This window comes from Pleurodeles waltl, chromosome 10, assembly GCF_031143425.1.
Source record: "Pleurodeles waltl isolate 20211129_DDA chromosome 10, aPleWal1.hap1.20221129, whole genome shotgun sequence".
Lineage (NCBI taxonomy): Eukaryota > Metazoa > Chordata > Amphibia > Caudata > Salamandridae > Pleurodeles > Pleurodeles waltl.
The window spans coordinates 57,293,198-57,310,559 of record NC_090449.1 but is presented as its reverse complement, the minus strand read 5'-3'; the positions used below and the strand labels follow the sequence as shown (position 1 = coordinate 57,310,559).

At 47.5% G+C, this 17,362-nt stretch overlaps 1 protein-coding gene across 1 annotated transcript in view; it reads left to right on the top strand.

Moving 5' to 3' along the window:
* CFP (complement factor properdin) overlaps positions 1–17,362 on the top strand; it is a 98,450-nt gene that overhangs the window by 44,871 nt on the left and 36,217 nt on the right. Inside the window, exon 3 of the mRNA XM_069209654.1 lies at positions 13,360–13,529. Within this exon, the coding sequence (XP_069065755.1) occupies positions 13,360–13,529 (170 nt within the window). The remainder of the gene's footprint in view (positions 1–13,359; positions 13,530–17,362) is intronic.

Below are 17,362 nucleotides of genomic sequence, written 5' to 3'. Positions count from 1 at the left end.
GCTTCCAAGGACAAATCCACACACTATTTAGCACTTTCCAAGTCCAAACAGCTAAGGTCTGCCATGCATGATTTCATACAGTTTGTGCAGTGGAAAATTGTTTTAAAAAATATATGCTTTCCATTTTAGCTCACATAGGAAATTTTGCTCACAGCTACAGTGAAAAAGACACATAAACATATTTACAAATGTTAGGTGTTGGGTGGGCTAGAAGGCGTTACAACTTTTCATACATATCGTCGAAAGAATTTGCCAATTTGGAAATTTCTGTCAATCACATTTGAATATTTCAAGACATGAGATTGATTGGCTGGTGTACTGCATTCAAAAAATTCTGCCATTATAATAATCACCATTTGTTGAAAAATGTAATTTTTTTGTTCTGTGGAAAAAAACGAGGTATGAAAAGTTGTCCAACCCCAGGGGAGTGATAGGAGGCACTTATAGTTGTGAAAAAATGGGGTAAAAATAATTAATAATTAATATGCCCCTGTATAACCAGAAATTCGTCAGAAATAGCAACAACGCTGCCACCATTTTGCGTTCGGAAACAAGCATATTTCCCAAATTTGAAATTTCCATTGAAATAGCTGTTTCTAACTTAAAAAGGAGACAACAGTCAAGGCAATGGTTGAGAGAAGGGCCTGGTTGGAGGAAAAGGATGGGGCTGCACTGTCTGGTTGCAGTGCAAAATGAGTACATGGTCGGTGAGCGCAGATTATCATACAAAACAAGGACCCTGGAAAATAGAGTGAAAGGTTATAGATGTATTTGTCCTGTCTTTTTATGTGTGAAAGCTCCGCACTTGTAAAGGTCCTACTTGTAAATCTCTCTGTAAATAGCAAACAATCGTAAACTTACACAAAGGTTTAAGTTCATCTTTGTGAATCAGACCCCTTATGTTTGTTTCTGAGTAAATTTGTACAACTACCATGCATCATACAATTTTTAGTGAGTTTTTTAGGCTCTTCAGTGGAATACGTTTTCTCCTGGTTAAATCAAGAAACTGCTGTGTGTCACGTTTGCCCAGGGACAGTGGACTCTGGGGCCAGGGGTCGTCCTCTGACCCCACCCTGCATCTGGCTGTCCTGGCACCTGTCCCTGCTCGGCTATGTATGGTGGGCTCTGGGCCCACTGCAGAGCCACTGGCTATGTGTTGTACTCATGCCATGTGAACTTGCAGAGCAAAGCCGCAGGCCACGTATAGCAGGTTCTGGGCACAGAATGCTGGGTCAATCCACTTTGGTCCCTGAAAGGGCAATGGCCTGGACAGCTTGTGAAAATTCTTTCACGCTCTTCTCTACAGCCAATTCTAGCAAACTCTGTCCCATTCTAGAAAATACCAATAGTGTTGATTTACATGTGCTACAGAGGTGATTTTTTGCTTAAAAAATGTTTTAAAAAATACCAGTGGGTATGTTGACAGTGAAGAAAGGGAGCTGTTGGGTGGGACGAGGTGTCAGGTTTGTATCATGCCTAATATATCACCCCTTTGGGGCACACAGCAACTTAGATGGGCAGAAAACAGAAAGGTGGTGTGAAAAGCCTTTATGCATCTCCTCTTTTGGACACAGCAGTGATCAGTTCTTATTCTTACCTTGGGTGGACTTGACTTTTTGTGCCTCTCTTGAGTCGGGTACTGCTCATTTTGATCTTCAGAACTATCTGCAGGGGTCCTGTGCCCTCTGGGGAACACTCACCGGCACACGCCAGTGGGGGTGCTCTTCCTCATCTTCTAGAATATTCCTGTTTGTGGATCTTAAAGTTTGGGGTCCAGAGTGTCATGAAGGGTAGGGGTCTTGTGATCTAGTAGGGTGAATTGCATTGTAGATGGATGTAAGTGGGCCTCTCTTTCATTTTTTGGTACTTGAGGCATTTTTATTAGAGTGGAGCCTTCGAGCGCATGTGCTAGCCCTTGCGTCTTGCTTGCGAGACACTCTTCTTTTCAAAAAGGGCTTGGAGTTCGCCCTTTGCTTATCATTTGTTGGCTCCAATGTCCCTCTTCTTTGCAGCCTCGTTATTATGCCAGTGCTGGCGAAACATCACTTCCGATCCTTACAGTAGAGCAGGGACCAAGCACATATTGATTCAGCTTTAATCAGTGCCGGTCCATTGCTCCCAACGTAATTCAGGTACTCTTTCTTCCCCGTTCCCCTCCCACTCTCCCTGCCTGCTGCTACCTCCATAGCACTTTTTTCCCTGTGTTTTTTACTTGAATGCCATAAAGCAAGCTCCTCACTCTGTGGTAGGAATGTGCTAAGAGACTGTTACACCAGGCCGCTGAGTTAGGATCACACGCTGTTGTAAGACACCTTATTGTAGGTTGCGTGCTGTTACTGTGTAGTTCTAGTTCTAGTTCTGCTTGACGTTCATATTCAGAGACGGAGTTGTGCATCACCCAATTTGGTATTATTTTACTTTTCAGAAACGGCAACAAGTGCTCCCCGTGTTGTTTATACCATTATACTAGCTGGGTACAAAGTGAAATATTTGTCACCGTTTATTGTGGATGTACTGACTTGCCCAGGCTATGTATCTGTGCGTTCAACAGTAAAATAAAACCACAAATTGCCTTCTTTATTTTTAGATCTCAGCTCTAGATGGCGAACATGCACTGTCTTGAACTGATACATGCTGTATCCACATCGTGGGCTTCAGCCCCGAACATAGGCTTGCCACTGGCTGACTCTCTCGTCGTTCCATTATGCATTCTTCCAATTTGTCCATGATGTGCATACGTCATGGGTCTTCCAGGGTTTAGCCCTCCCTGAGAGCACCGCCCAACTAACCCTAAACCCACGCATCTGCCCTTTTATGGCATTGCTTGGGACTAATTTTTAATTTGTTGAAGAGCACCTTTCACGAGTGCTCCTGTTTTTGCTTGCACCGTTCTCAGTGGCTATACTAGACATTTAGGTAACAAAATGTAGAGGCGTCAGGCTGTCTACAAAACTGAAATGTGCTGAGAAATTATACTATAAAACAACGAGTGCTGGGGTTATTTCGGTCAGGTTGCTCTGGCCTGTTCTAGAAGAAAGTAGGTCGCCGATTAGGCGGTCTGCTTCAAAGACATGGAAAGTGGTAGTGGCGTTTGAGTGTTTGAGGGGTGACTGGGGGAGTTCCCTTTACGGGCTAGGTGGTCTCACACACATTGTAGTGTCATGATTCATCATTTGACAACCTAGCCCCACCCAGGTAAGATGATACTACGTAGGCGGACTCAACCTTGTTGTTAAATGAACTCTGAGAGAGTACTGAGATTTTATCTGTATGGATAAAACGGGTATCCAGTTGTAGGGAAAATAGATACTTAAAATTACCTCACAAATCACCTATAAGATATGATACTTTAATTAAGGCGTTTGTTGGTAAGATTAAAAGCAGTATGTGACAGCTTCGAATGCAATGGTTCAAGGTGTCTTACAGAAAATGTATGACCAACATATTTCCGCACTCTCCCAAAGTTGAAAACGGTCTGGGGCATTCGTCAAGGATCCCTAATTTGTGTGTGGCTAGCTAAATATGCAAGATCATGAGCATAAGCACTAGAGTGCACACGGTGCCTACCTGATTGAATTGTCAGAGGGAGGCCCTGTAGAAAAGAGGCTAATTGCCTCAAGTCTGAGAACGCAAGGAGGGGAGCTGCCCCTTATAGTCACACTTACTCCAAAGGAGACACCTGAGGTGCTGCATATCAAAAGCCGGTGAGGGTGAATAAACGTGCCCCTTTCCACATTAGTTTTTTGACCATGTTGTTGCAGTTTGGCGCCTTCTTGTGGCCATTGTGGTGGCACTGTAAGGCAGCTGCCTACAGTTGGGGCCACTGGAATTATGCGATTCTCTGGCTGCAGCTGTTTTCACATAGTTATGGATCTACCGCATTTGACGCATAGATTTTCTATGGCCTGCTGCATAATCTGCAGTTTTTAACAAAATCTCAAACGGATCAAAAGTTACTAAAACCGTTGCAACACGTGTCCATGTGCAGAGGAACGCCCTTGGCAAAACGTTAACTAGTCATCTTTCATTTGCTTATTTTTGTGTATGATTGTTAAACTGACACTATCTTTGCCCACACAATATTACCATGTATAACCATTGCAAAATAATGAAGTACTACTATAATAAAATGTGCACATTATGCCACATAACTTGCCTTTTCTTGTGGCGTAATTTATTTATCTAACCCTACCACATAATTTGGTGCTCCCCTGCCGCATGATTTCAGCGGCGTTGGCTATAGTGGTCTTCATGCAGCACATGCCAAAATGCCCTAAACATACCTTCATTCTCTCCTCCTCTTCTCCATCATCTCTGCAGCTGCCTCTCCTGAAATGAAATTTGCAACAAGCGCCTTTGACCTTTCCGAAGCTGTTAATTTTCTGCTTTACTGCCTCCACAGGGTTGTGTTGTGATTTCACGTCTCTCCCACTGCCTCCATCTCAGCTCCATCTCGAGCTGTAACTACCAAGGGAGGGTGAGTAGTGGCTACCCGCGTGCTCCTGGTAAAGAAGCCGAGGCCTGTAATCTAAATAACATTCTCCAAAAGGTCAGATTTGGCTGGTGGACATTTTTAAGCGCGCGCACATCTGACGTCCTGAACTCGGATGCGTGGGGGCGCCCGGGGAGATGGCTTTCTCACGAAGGTCGTCGTGACCCCTTTAAAACCAGGCTCGACTCTTATGGGCGGGAAGGACTGAATAGGTGTAAGTGGTAATTTATGTCTTGTTGCGAACTCGCAGACTCTCCGGCTTCTGCCCTCTCCGTTATCCTTCTCGCCTCCTCTCTCGCTCCATCCTGCAGGGCTCTCTCTTTTTGTCGTATAATTTTTTGCATTACACATTTTATTGAGTTTTGCTGATACTAGGGCCGCCTATGTAATAAGGTACAAGACACACAAAGCATGGCAAATAATCAGGAACATTAGATAAAACGTGCACAACATGTTCCCAACACGCCACTCCCACACGTTAACCCCAGTGTTCTCAATGCACTAGAGTTCAAGCCTCCTCCCCGAGGCCACGTCTATTGTCCCCAAACGATCGGATCTCAGCCTCGTCACAGTGGTTACTTGGGGCGGAGGGCTCTGGAGTGATTCCACTGTAGTCCGCCCACCTCTGCCAGATTTTTGGATGTTTCTGGGGGCATCCCCTTCCATGGTACACTGCAATCTCAAGCCCCATGCAGTGATCTAATCTCTGCCTCCAAACAGTGCTTAATTTGAAAATAAAAAGGTGCCGGTACCCAAAGCCCTCCTTTTAAACACGAGGCTGCTGCAATTAAATGTGGGAACAAGGAATGCAGAGGCAGACGAATCCTGAAGCCATCTCGGGCTTCTTCAATCCATTTACAGCCACTCCCTGCCCCTTCAGCTCACTTCAGCAGTTTTCTGCTTTCTCCTATTGTGACGCTTTCTCTTCCTCCGTCTTTCCCATATTTGTCTTTTGCTCACAGTAAATGCTTGAGGCAGAAGAATAAGCGCCGGCCCTCAACAATAAGTGCCTGTGCTCAGCACCGGAAACAACAAGCACAAATTAAGTACTGCATCCACACTGTCAGAGAAGGGGCATGTTTGGCTTTCCATGCCCTAGCTGTGTCTGTTTTGCCAAAGCTAGCCACAGGAATAAGAGTGCCCATTTGTATTTATTGCTCCCAAGCCCGTCTGCGATATTTAAAAGAATCAATCTCAGGTCCAGTGGAACAGTCCAAGAGAGAACTTCACTTAGACAGGTCCCTCTCTGCTAAAGGCAGGTCAGTGCTGAACAGCTCCATACTGTGTGTAGGAATGTTCTGTCCTCCATCCGGCAGAGTGGACATGTAGGAGAACTCAGCATCCCCGTGCTCCATAGGCTATATTGTGGGTAGTTTGGATATTTGAGCTGAATAAGGCAGAAGTGGCCGCCTTTCAGGGAGCTCACAAAGGGTCAGACCAGTCATCGTTATCTAAAGTATCGATATCCATCTCCCATGAACTTCTAAGGACAGAGAGCGTGTGTGACTTGTGCAACGCTAATGAGCAGTGCATCTTGGTGATTTTGTGAGCTAGAGCTCCCAAAAGAAGTTTGCCCTCTGAAGTTAAATTTGGGAAGTATTTCAATATGTCTAATGTACGGGGTAATGGCATGCTGGAGTGGTAAGCAGTGATGGAATTGGCTTCGGCACGATTGATATTCTAGTTGTAGCTCTTGAAATGATTTCAAAACCGTGCCGCTCATGACATCATCTAGGGGTGAGATGCCTATAGCATCCTAGTTCCCAAAGCCTTCCAATCTGGCCACTTGCTGCAACGCTGTTCTGTGCCACAGAAGCATCCCCTCAGTCTTCCCCACCACCCCATACACCGCAGGGAACTCAGCCACATAGTCAGAACCACTTGTGTTGCCGGGAGTAAAGAACCAACCTTTGCCTTCCTGGAGAGGTGTCCATCAGTGTGGTATTGCCCATTGCCCACTTTTCAGCTGCATATGCCAGGTCCCCATGGAGATCACACCACCACTCATTGATTATCGTCAATTGTGAGGGGGAGTAGTAGCTACATACGTTTGCAGTGTGATGCCACTATATGAGGTGATCTGGCTGAACCAGACTCAAGGGATGGCATATGGATAATTCAGTAGCTGATTCAATAGTCTGGACATGGAGACCATTGTGAAGATGGCCAATCAGCCTGTCGGTGACAATGGGAGGGGCGTCCATGCTCTTACCTCCTTCTTCACCCTGGTCACAGTCGGTTCAATATTTCTCGACCATGACCACTTCGCCTTCCTCTACTGACTGTAATAGCTGCACCCAGGCTACAAAAAATGGCCAAGGGCCTATACAGCCACTTCTATTACAGGCACCACTATATTTCCAAGTGTCGGGTGCACATGCATCCGAGAGGTCAGCCAGTTCACCTTCCCAACGGTAACCTACTTCCCATTGATTACCTCTATATGAGCATCCAGCATTCATGAGGTACAAATGTCCAAATAACACAGTTCCCAAAAACAACGGCAGTTGTCATAGCCTCTCTTTTCCAAAGAACTTCTCTCTCAATCCACAGTTTTCAAAATTGCTTTTATTGGCAAACGAATTTCCGAAGCCCAAATCTTATATGCAAACGGTCAAAGATCACAGTCGTAGCCTGTAGCCAACACGTTTCGCTCTATGTGAACTTCATCAGGGCTTAATATGTGTATAATACACCCACTAGGTTCATTGTAGATGGTATAACAAATCAGTATGGTCACTAAATATACTATGAGTGTCTTTATTATGCACCCACTTGGACCATCACAGGTGCAATAACAAGAGTTCCAATTCCAATGCCTAGAGCACCCAAACAAGCATGTTGAGTTCAGAGACTCGATTTTACAGGATAATACAGCAACCGTCAGGAGCACTCCTAAAGCGCGGTCGCCATGTTCAGCAGGCAAGCCACGCCCCGTATTATCATGTTTAACTCTCTCCTCCTATCTCTTCCGGGACATAGAGTGGCCCTTGGATACATTGGGCAGTTTCATTGTTTCAGAAACTATATTGCACTGGAAGGGAGGGCCATAGTGGTGGTGGGGTGGGAGTCAGAGGAGAAGGGTGGGTGCTTCCTGGAACACCCAGTGAGCTATGATCACCTGCCAGAAAGAGGCGGGACAGCAAGAAGTGAATTCAGGCGTGGACTTGTCTGTCAATGAGCCCTCATTTCCTCGTCCTATGGGGTATTATAATATGGAAGCTCTGGTTGTGGGTTTGGCTGTTTCTGCCCTTTGTTTGTCTTTGTGCCACCCTGACTGCCATTTGCACTGGGGAGCTTCATATGATCTACACATTAAGGAGTGCATTTTCTAGCGCAGGACCCTGGAAAGTCAACAGAAACATATGTACATGAAGTGCATACAGAGATTTGCCGAGGATCACACAATTTGAGGGATGGCTTGGATTCAAACACTGTTCTCCTAGTTCTGAAGTTTACAAGTTTGCCAATACACGTATTCACTGCCTAAGGGATCAATCATGCTAACCTGCAGCCTTCGCTTTTCAAAGTATTAGTTGGCAATCCACTGTAAATTCAAGAAGCAATTTCTACAAAATTAAAATCTATTTATTTTTATTTGTAGGCGCCAGTGGTGATATTCAGTGCTTTACAACATATTGCAGTTTTCGACTAGAAAGGACACTAATAACGTTTCCACAATAAAATCTTCATGGATACCAACCTTTTTAAATAAAACAATTTTTATCACAATGTTGTTCTTTCAAAGCATTGTAAAGTAATCATATCTCAGCAGGAATTTTTCTCCTAACAGCAGTAATGTTTCAGCTAGTTAAAAGCTATTGGTAGTTAGGAGATCATTGAATTTACTTCCCATTCAGCCTGGTCCTCGGGCGTTTGCTTGCTAGTAATGTGTTCAAATACTGCTTTGGCAGGTGGGTATTAAGTCCTTTTTACAAATTATTTTTCTTAGAGCCTATATTGTCCTTTTTGATAACCGAAGTAACTTATTATTTTGGAAAGAAATTTAGACAGATCACTTTACTAAATGGTTATATGATTAATTTAAATAGAATGCCGAGAGATTTTGGCCCTAATTGCGAGTTTGATGGACAGGAAAGCCCGTCCGTCAAACTCCTGACAGGATGGCCGCCGCCTTAATGACGACCACCCCGCCGGAACGATCGGGTGTTTAGGCCTAGCGGGAAATAGGAGGTAGCATTGTCTCCGGCTTCGAAATCAAGTGGGCTGCAATACTGTCACCTGCAGGGTGCACCAGCACCCTTGCAATGTTGACTATCTGTACAGAAGACAGTGAACACTGCGAGGGTGCTGGGCAGGTGGACCCCTGCACTGCCTGTGCCAAGTGCATGGGCAGTGCAGGGCCCCTCCTGTGGCCCGCTGCACCTGTTCTCCACCAGCCTTTTCATGACGAAGAAAACCACCATGAAAAGGCTGGCAGAGAACATGGTCGTAATCCGCAGTGCAGCTCTGCATGCAGCACTGCCCTGGCGTAGTATGAGCTCCACCTGCCGTCAACCCATGGGAATCACCGATCCTGGTAGAGACGGCGGAACCCCGGTGTTCTGACCGCCAGGGTCCTTATGTGGTGGTCAGACCACCACAGCATCAGCGATCTAAAGTCCGCCAGCCTCGTAATTAGGCCCTTTGTGTTCTTCAGAAAGTTAAACCATTGCAATGATAATGGAATCATACAGGCAAATGGCCACGTACCTAGGAACAGACCTGCTTGTCCCAGAACAAATAAACAGCCCTGTCTCTCCAGAACTTCGACATTTTGTGCGGGTCAGCCAGAATTAACAAGCATTGCCAAAGCCAAAAGGTCTAGCCTATTAGACCTATTGGCTTTGCAAATGTTTTTTTTAGCCATGCTTTACAACATCGCAGCTGCTATGCAGCATGGCTGAAAAAAAGAGGTGATGACGCACACGGCTGCTGTGCCATTTTGTTGACTCTTGCATTCAACATGCATGTGCTTGCCTACAAACAGACATGTTTTTATTTACCGACCCAACACGTTACCAACTCTCCCCAACTCTCCCCACCTCTCTACACATGTCCTGCCATGCTGCATGGTCCTTAACCTTTAAGATTTTAAGGAGAATTATCTACTCAAGTGCTGTTCCTACATGATTGGATAATCTGCTGGGTCATAGCAGCAAAACTGCAAATCTTCATAAGAGTTACTGTAAAATTCCTGAACCTAGCATTTTACACTCAGTTTTCATACAATTGTGAGTGCCTTCCAGATGTGACCACTTACAAAGTATCACTTTTTAACTGAATTTACAGTAAATCAGTGGTCTCACTGTCAGCAGTTTACATTTATTTATGTTCAGATGGGGTGCATCTCAGTCACCCACACGCCGAAGTTAGACCACTACTAAAAAAGCCCTTCGCCGACCCCAGTGAACCCAAAAACTATCGGACAATCTCCCTGCTCCCATTCCCAGTGAAGGTACTGGCGAAGATTATCAACAAGCAACTCATAACCTACCTAGAGCAGAACCAACTACTCAATGCCTTCCAATCTGGCTCCCGCAGCAATCACAGCATTGAAACTGCCCTGATCTCAGCCACCGACAACATCCGAACCCTCCTCGACCGAGGACAAACAGCAATTTTAATCCTCCTGGACCTCTTGGCAGCCTTCACATGGAACGACTCCTTGTGGCCATCAGGCCTAGGACCCGCTCCCTCCAATCACGCCAGAAACCTCGGAAACATCACTGACAATAAGCTCACCATGAAATCACAGATCAACGCCGTCTCTGCCTCCTTCCTCACTTTGCACATGCTACATAAGATCTTCAAATGGCTGTCCCTATACATGAGATGCACCGTTACGCAGGCCCTCATCACCAGCTGCCTGGACTACGGCAACACCCTCTACGTAGAAATCGGTGCGTACCTCCTACAGAGACTTCAGACTATACAGAATGCTGCAGACAGACTCATCCTTGGCCTCCCTCGATGAACCCACATCACACTTCACCTCAGGAAACTCCACTGGCTCCCTGTACAGAAGATATGCCAATTCAAGGTGCCGACCCACGCACACAAGGCTCTACACAACTAAAGACCCACGCACACCAACCACCGCCCAACCATCGAGGAGACTACGCTTTGCCTCCCATTCACTTGCCCATACTCCCCACATCTACCAAAGCAGAAGGAGGATGCTCCTTCTCTCACATTGCAGCAAATTCCTGGAACAGCCTCCCTACACACCTCTGGACCATCACCTCACTTCCAGAATTCCGAATGGCCTTCAAGACCTGGCTGTTCGAATAAGTCTCCAGGAGCTGCAAGCACTTTGATACCCTATCGGGTGATTAGCCATGTTTGATAAATCCTGATTGATTGATTGACCCAAGGTTCACTACTCTCCAGCTGGCCCTGAACAGATAAGAGAAGGATTTAAAGGGACCAGGGAGACTAAGGGCCTGATTACAAGTATGGCAGTCTATAGTCCGTCACATTCGTGATGGCAGTCAGGACCATCGTGGATGCGGCGCTCCGAAAGCTACATAACCTTGGCGGTCCGACCACCAGGAAACCTGTAGTTCCACCAGGATTTTGGATCCTGGCGGTCTTGCGGTGGCAGAGATCCTAATCCGCCAGGGCAGTGCTGCAAGCAGTGCTGCCCTGCGGATTACGACCTTGTTCTCTGACAGCCTTTTAATGGCAGTACCACTGCCATGAATAGGCTGGTGGAGAACTGGAGTAGGGGCCACAGCAGGGCCCCTGCACGCCCATGCACTTGGCATGGGCAGTGCAGCGGTTCTCCTGCCCAGCACCTTTGCAATGTTCAATGTCTGCTGTGCAGACAGTGAACATTGCGAGGGTGCTAGTGCACCCTGCAGATGACAGCATTGCCACCAGCTCGATTACGAGCCAGAGACAATGCTGTAGCCTGTTTTCCCACTAGGCATGCGGGCACAAACATAGGTTTCCACCCGCAACCTAGCGGGAAACCCTTAATAACTGCAGCGGGAGGTCTCCTCGCCACCCCGTTGGGAGTTTGGCGGACGGAGTTTTCTGCCGCCAAACTCAAAATGACCCCCAATGTGACCAGGTTGGCTATAATCCCCTTTCCCACCTCTAACACACTGTGGTATCCTTGTCAGCTTTCCTTACCTCTGCAGAGGGTAATGATAGGCTCAGCAACATGACTGTACTACTGAATGTTGACTCACAGAACACAGTGGTACAAAAATATCGATGGCAGAAAATTGCGAGACAAACTATCAAAAGAAATGCATTTAGGGAAGTATTGATTTACTATTCCGAACAAGGAGCGGCTCTTTCATTAGGGCGGAGGAGCATCACCCCACTAACTAAAATGTCCCCATGCTCCAGAGATCAAAAATTAAATGGTAATAAAGTTAATTTATTACCATTTTATTTTTTACCAAGCTGCGACCCGAGCTGATTGTCAGGATGGGGCAGGGCTGCTGCTGAGTGCCAGCGGCAGAGGCGCGTGGTGGGCTGGGCACTCAAGTTTAATATGCACATGTCTCTTTGGCCGGCTGTCTTGTGACGGCCAGCCAGACATGCATGCAACATGCACACTTTTAACCTCTCAACACCAGCTCTGTGAGACAGGTGCATTGAGAGCAAGCACAGGCCTCCAGTGCCCTTGGGAGTGCTGTGAGAGACCGCTCCATTCAATCCTGGTGCTGCTCTCATGCTGGTTAGCAGCATGAGAGCAGCATCAGGATTGGTTAGGGGAGTCGGGTGAGGCCTGGGCTGGAGGAGAGAACTCCGGGATGGATCAAGGACAGGCAGCAATATAAGTGACTATTTTATTTCCTTTTTTCAAAATGTACATCTTTGTGCTAATGTGCACTAAATCGCCGAAATGCATTACATTGCCATTTGCAAGTTAATTTAATGCACGTTGGCGATTTAATTATTGTAATTTTGAGTATGCATGCATCCCCCATCAATTTTACCTCCCCACCACTCTCCGTAGTTGGCAGCCACCACTGTTCCTAACTACACTTTTTTTTTATTTTAACAAAAGTTTATTGACTTTTATAATAAGATAAAAATTCATTAGACTCCAGTGTTCCTCACTCCACATCTACATACTTTGAGGATATATGTACTGCACAGGAAAATATATGTGGAATTAGGTATAGAAAATCTAGACTTACCCACTGATATATTTTTTCAATGGTTTGTCCTTGATATCGTGTCCCATTAATATTCAGGGTGCCCACCAGCCAGATTCGGGTCTGGTGTCCTGGGACAGCTGCTGGCAGAGCTACCACCAACTTTTTAATGCAAAACCTGGCTTAGGGGCCCAGCACCTGGCACGGCTTAGGGGGGCCAGGAATGGGAGAAAAAATGTCCCACAGCTGATGATTTGGCTAAGGCCTGACTTTCGATGGTCAATTTCCGTTATGGCCTATACGGCTGTGTGCCCAACATTAATGCCAAAGGTGATTCTCAACCTTGGCAGCACTGATGGCATAGTTTGAGTCTCACCCGCTAGAATGTCTACCATGGAGGGAACCACAATGGCCACCATCGGTTGTGAATGGCGGCTTCTTTTAAGCGTACCCCTAAGCCAGAGAAGCATTGTGTTTGGCTCATTGCCATGTCACTGTGGAATAAAACCAGAGGGCAAACCAGAAAAAGTCAAATAGGAATGGTGGCACAGCTGCCCTTGCCATGCAGTGATGTTTGTCTCTAAATTACATGCACTGGTGGAAGAATCTTCCTGCCCTCCAGACTGAAACTATGGCATGCTCAAGCCCTCTAGATACACGTGGCATCAGCGAGGCAGCTGGAGAGACAGAGCTCTCTGCTAATGACGTCATTTTTATGCTCCTCTTTGTTTGTCTCGTGCCCTGCAGCCCTGCAGAATGGAACCCATGGAGCGCCTGGGGGCCCTGCAGTGTGTCATGCGCAGAAGGGGTCCAGCGACGTTGGCGGGCCTGCTACGGCCAGGGGAGCTGCGAGGGAGATGACAAGCTCGAGAACAAGCTAGAGACCAGAGTCTGCTCCATGCAAGACTGCTGCCCACGTGAGTGCCCAGAGCCTTTGCGTGCCCACAGGCTGTGCCAGGCAGGCATTCTTTATATATTTACCAAGCTGTTGAGTAACAGAACGGAGCTGCTCTCTTAATTGGGGGTTTTAGATTTCGGGGGATTGGGAGCCTCAAGATGGTCCTTGCGTCGTCAGCATGCCCAGATGGCATACCCAAGGGAATCAGTATCCCTGTCAGAGGCAAGATATAAGTTCATTGGCGGTGGTATGTACAGGATTTTAAGACATGGAGTAGGACTCCAGCAACGGATGCCTGCTGCTGGAATGGTGGTTGTGAGGCATGGATCCGTACTGCAGGAATGGTAGGTGTGTGGCATGGAGTAAGATTACAGCCACGGATGCATGTACAGGAATGGTAGTTATAGGGCATGGGGTAAGACTCCAGCCACGGATGCATGCTTTTGGAATGGTAGGTGTGTGGCATGGAGTAAGACTCCAGCCACGGATGCATGCTGCTGCAGTGGTAGTTATAGGGCATGAAGTAAGACTCCAGCCACGGATGCATGCTGTTGGAATGGTAGGTGTGTGGCATGGAGTAAGATTCCAGCCACGGATGCCTGCTGCTGGAATGGTAGATATAGGGCACGGAGTAAGACTCCAGCCACGGATGCATGCTGTTGGAATGGTAGGTGTGTGGCATGGAGTAAGACTCCAGCCACGGATGCATGCTGCTGCAGTGGTAGTTATAGGGCACGGAGTAAGACTCCAGCCACGGATGCATGCTGCTGGAATGGTAGTTATAGGGCATGGAGTAAGACTCAGCCATGGATGCCTGCTGCTGGAATGGAAGATTTAGAGCATGGAGTAAGACTCCAGCAACAAATGCATGTACAGGAATGGTAGTTATAGGGCTTGGAGTAAGACTTCAGCAACGGATGAATGCGGTTGCAGTGGTAGTTATAGGGTGTGGAGTAAGACTCCAGCCACGGATTCATGCTGTTGGAATGGTAGTTATAGGGCATGGAGTAAGACTCCAGCCACGGATGCATTCTTTTGGAATGGTAGGTGTGTGGCATGGAGTAAGACTCCAGCCACGGATGCATGCTGCTGGAATGGTAGTTATAAGTCATGAAGTAAGACTCTAGCCACGGATGCATGCTGTTGGAATGGTACGTGTGTGGCATAGAGTAAGACTCCAGCCACGGATGCATGCTGTTGGAATGGTAGGTGTGTGCCATGGAGTAAGATTCCAGCCTCAAATGCATGCTGCAGGAATTGTAGTTATAGGTCATGGAGTACGACTCCAGCCACGGATGCATGCTGTTGGAATGGTAGGTGTGTGGCATGGAGTAAGACTCCAGCCACGGATGCATGAGCTGGAATGGTAGTTATAGGGCATGGAGTAAGACTCCAGCCACAAATGCACGCTGTTTGAATGGTAGGTGTGTGGCATGGAGTAAGATTCCAGCCAGGGATGCATGCTGTTGGAATGGTAGTTATAGGGCATGGAGTAAGACTCCAGCCACGGATGCATGGTGCTGGAATGGTAGTTATAGGGCGTGGAGTAAGACTCCAGCCACGGATGCATGCTGCAGGAAAGGTAGGTGTGTGGCATGGAGTAAGACTCCAGACATGGATGCATGATGCAGGAATGGTAGTTATAGGGCATGGAGTAAGACCAGCCACGGATGCTTGCTGTTGGAATGGTAGGTGTGTGGCATGGAGTAAGATACCAGCCTTGAATGCATGCTGCAGAAATGGTAGTTATAGGGCATGGAGTAAGGCTCCAGCCACGGATGCATGCTGTTGGAATGGTAGGTGTGTGGCATGGAGTAAGACTCCAGCCACGGATGCATGCTGCTGGAATGGTAGTTATAGGGCATGGAGTAAGACTCCAGCCACGGATGCATGCTGCTGGAATGGTAGTTATAGGGCGTGGAGTAAGACTCCAGCCACGGATGCATGCTGCAGGAATGGTAGGTGTTTGGCATGGAGTAAGACTCCAGCCACGGATGCATGCTGCAGGAATGGTAGTTATAGGGCATGGAGTAAGACCAGCCACGGATGCTTGCTGTTGGAATGGTAGGTGTGTGGCATGGAGTAAGACTCCAGCCACGGATGCATGCTGCTGGAATGGTAGTTATAGGGCATGGAGTAAGACTCCAGCCACGGATGCATGCTGCTGGAATGGTAGTTATAGGGCGTGGAGTAAGACTCCAGCCACGGATGCATGCTGCAGGAATGGTAGGTGTTTGGCATGGAGTAAGACTCCAGCCACGGATGCATGCTGCAGGAATGGTAGTTATAGGGCATGGAGTAGGACTCCAGACACGGATGGATGCTGCAGGAATGGTAGGTTTGTGGGATGGAGTAAGACTCCAGCCACGGATGCATGCTGCAGGAATGGTTTGTATAAGGCATGGAGTAGGACTCAAGACACGGATGCATGCTGTTGGAATGGTAGGTGTGTGGCATGGAGTAAGACTCCAGCCACGGATGCATGCTGTTCGAATGGTAGGTGTGTGGCATGGAGTAAGATTCCAGCCACGGATGCCTGCTTCTGGAACGGTAGATATAGGGCATGGAGTCAGACTCCAGCCACGGATGCATGCTGTTGGAATGGTAGTTATAGGGCATGGAGTAAGACTCCAGCCACGGACACATGCTGCTGGAATGGTAGACATAGGGCATGGAGTGAGACTCCAGCCACAAATGCATGCTGTTCGAATGGTAGGTGTGTGGCATGGAGTAAGACTCCTGACACGGATGCATGCTGCAGGAATGGTAGTTATAGGGCATGGAGTAAGACTCCAGCCACGGATGCATGCTGTTGGAATGGTAGGTGTGTGCCATGGAGTAAGATTCCAGCCTCGAATGCATGCTGCAGGAATTGTAGTTATAGGTCATGGAGTACGACTCCAGCCACGGATGCATGCTGTTGGAATGGTAGGTGAGTGGCATGGAGTAAGACTCCAGCCACGGATGCATGAGCTGGAATGGTAGTTATAGGGCATGGAGTAAGACTCCAGCCACAAATGCATGCTGTTTGAATGGTAGGTGTGTGGCAAGGAGTAAGATTCCAGCCAGGGATGCATGCTGTTGGAATGGTAGTTATAGGGCATGGAGTAAGACTCCAGCCACGGATGCATGGTGCTGGAATGGTAGTTATAGGGCGTGGAGTAAGACTCCAGCCACGGATGCATGCTGCAGGAAAGGTAGGTGTGTGGCATGGAGTAAGACTCCAGACACGGATGCATGCTGCAGGAATGGTAGTTATAGGGCATGGAGTAAGACTCCAGCCACGGATGCTTGCTGTTGGAATGGTAGGTGTGTGGCATGGAGTAAGATACCAGCCTCGAATGCATGCTGCAGAAATGGTAGTTATAGGGCATGGAGTAAGGCTCCAGCCACGGATGCATGCTGTTGGAATGGTAGGTGTGTGGCATGGAGTAAGACTCCAGCCACGGATGCATGCTGCTGGAATGGTAGTTATAGGGCATGGAGTAAGACTCCAGCCACGAATGCATGCTGCTGGAATGGTAGTTATAGGGCATGGAGTAAGACTCCAGCCACGGATGCATGCTGCAGGAATGGTAGCTATAGGGCATGGAGTAAAACTGCAGCCACGGATGCATGCTGCAGGAGTGGTAGTTATAGGGCATGGAGTAAGACCCAGCCACGGATGCATGCTGCAGGAATGGTAGTTATAGGGCATGGAGTAGGACTCTAGACACGGATGCATGCTGCAGGAATGGTAGGTGTTTGGCATGGAGTAAGACTCCAGCCACGGATGCATGCTGCAGGAATGGTAGTTATAGGGCATGGAGTAGGACTCCAGACACGGATGCATGCTGCAGGAATGGCAGGTGT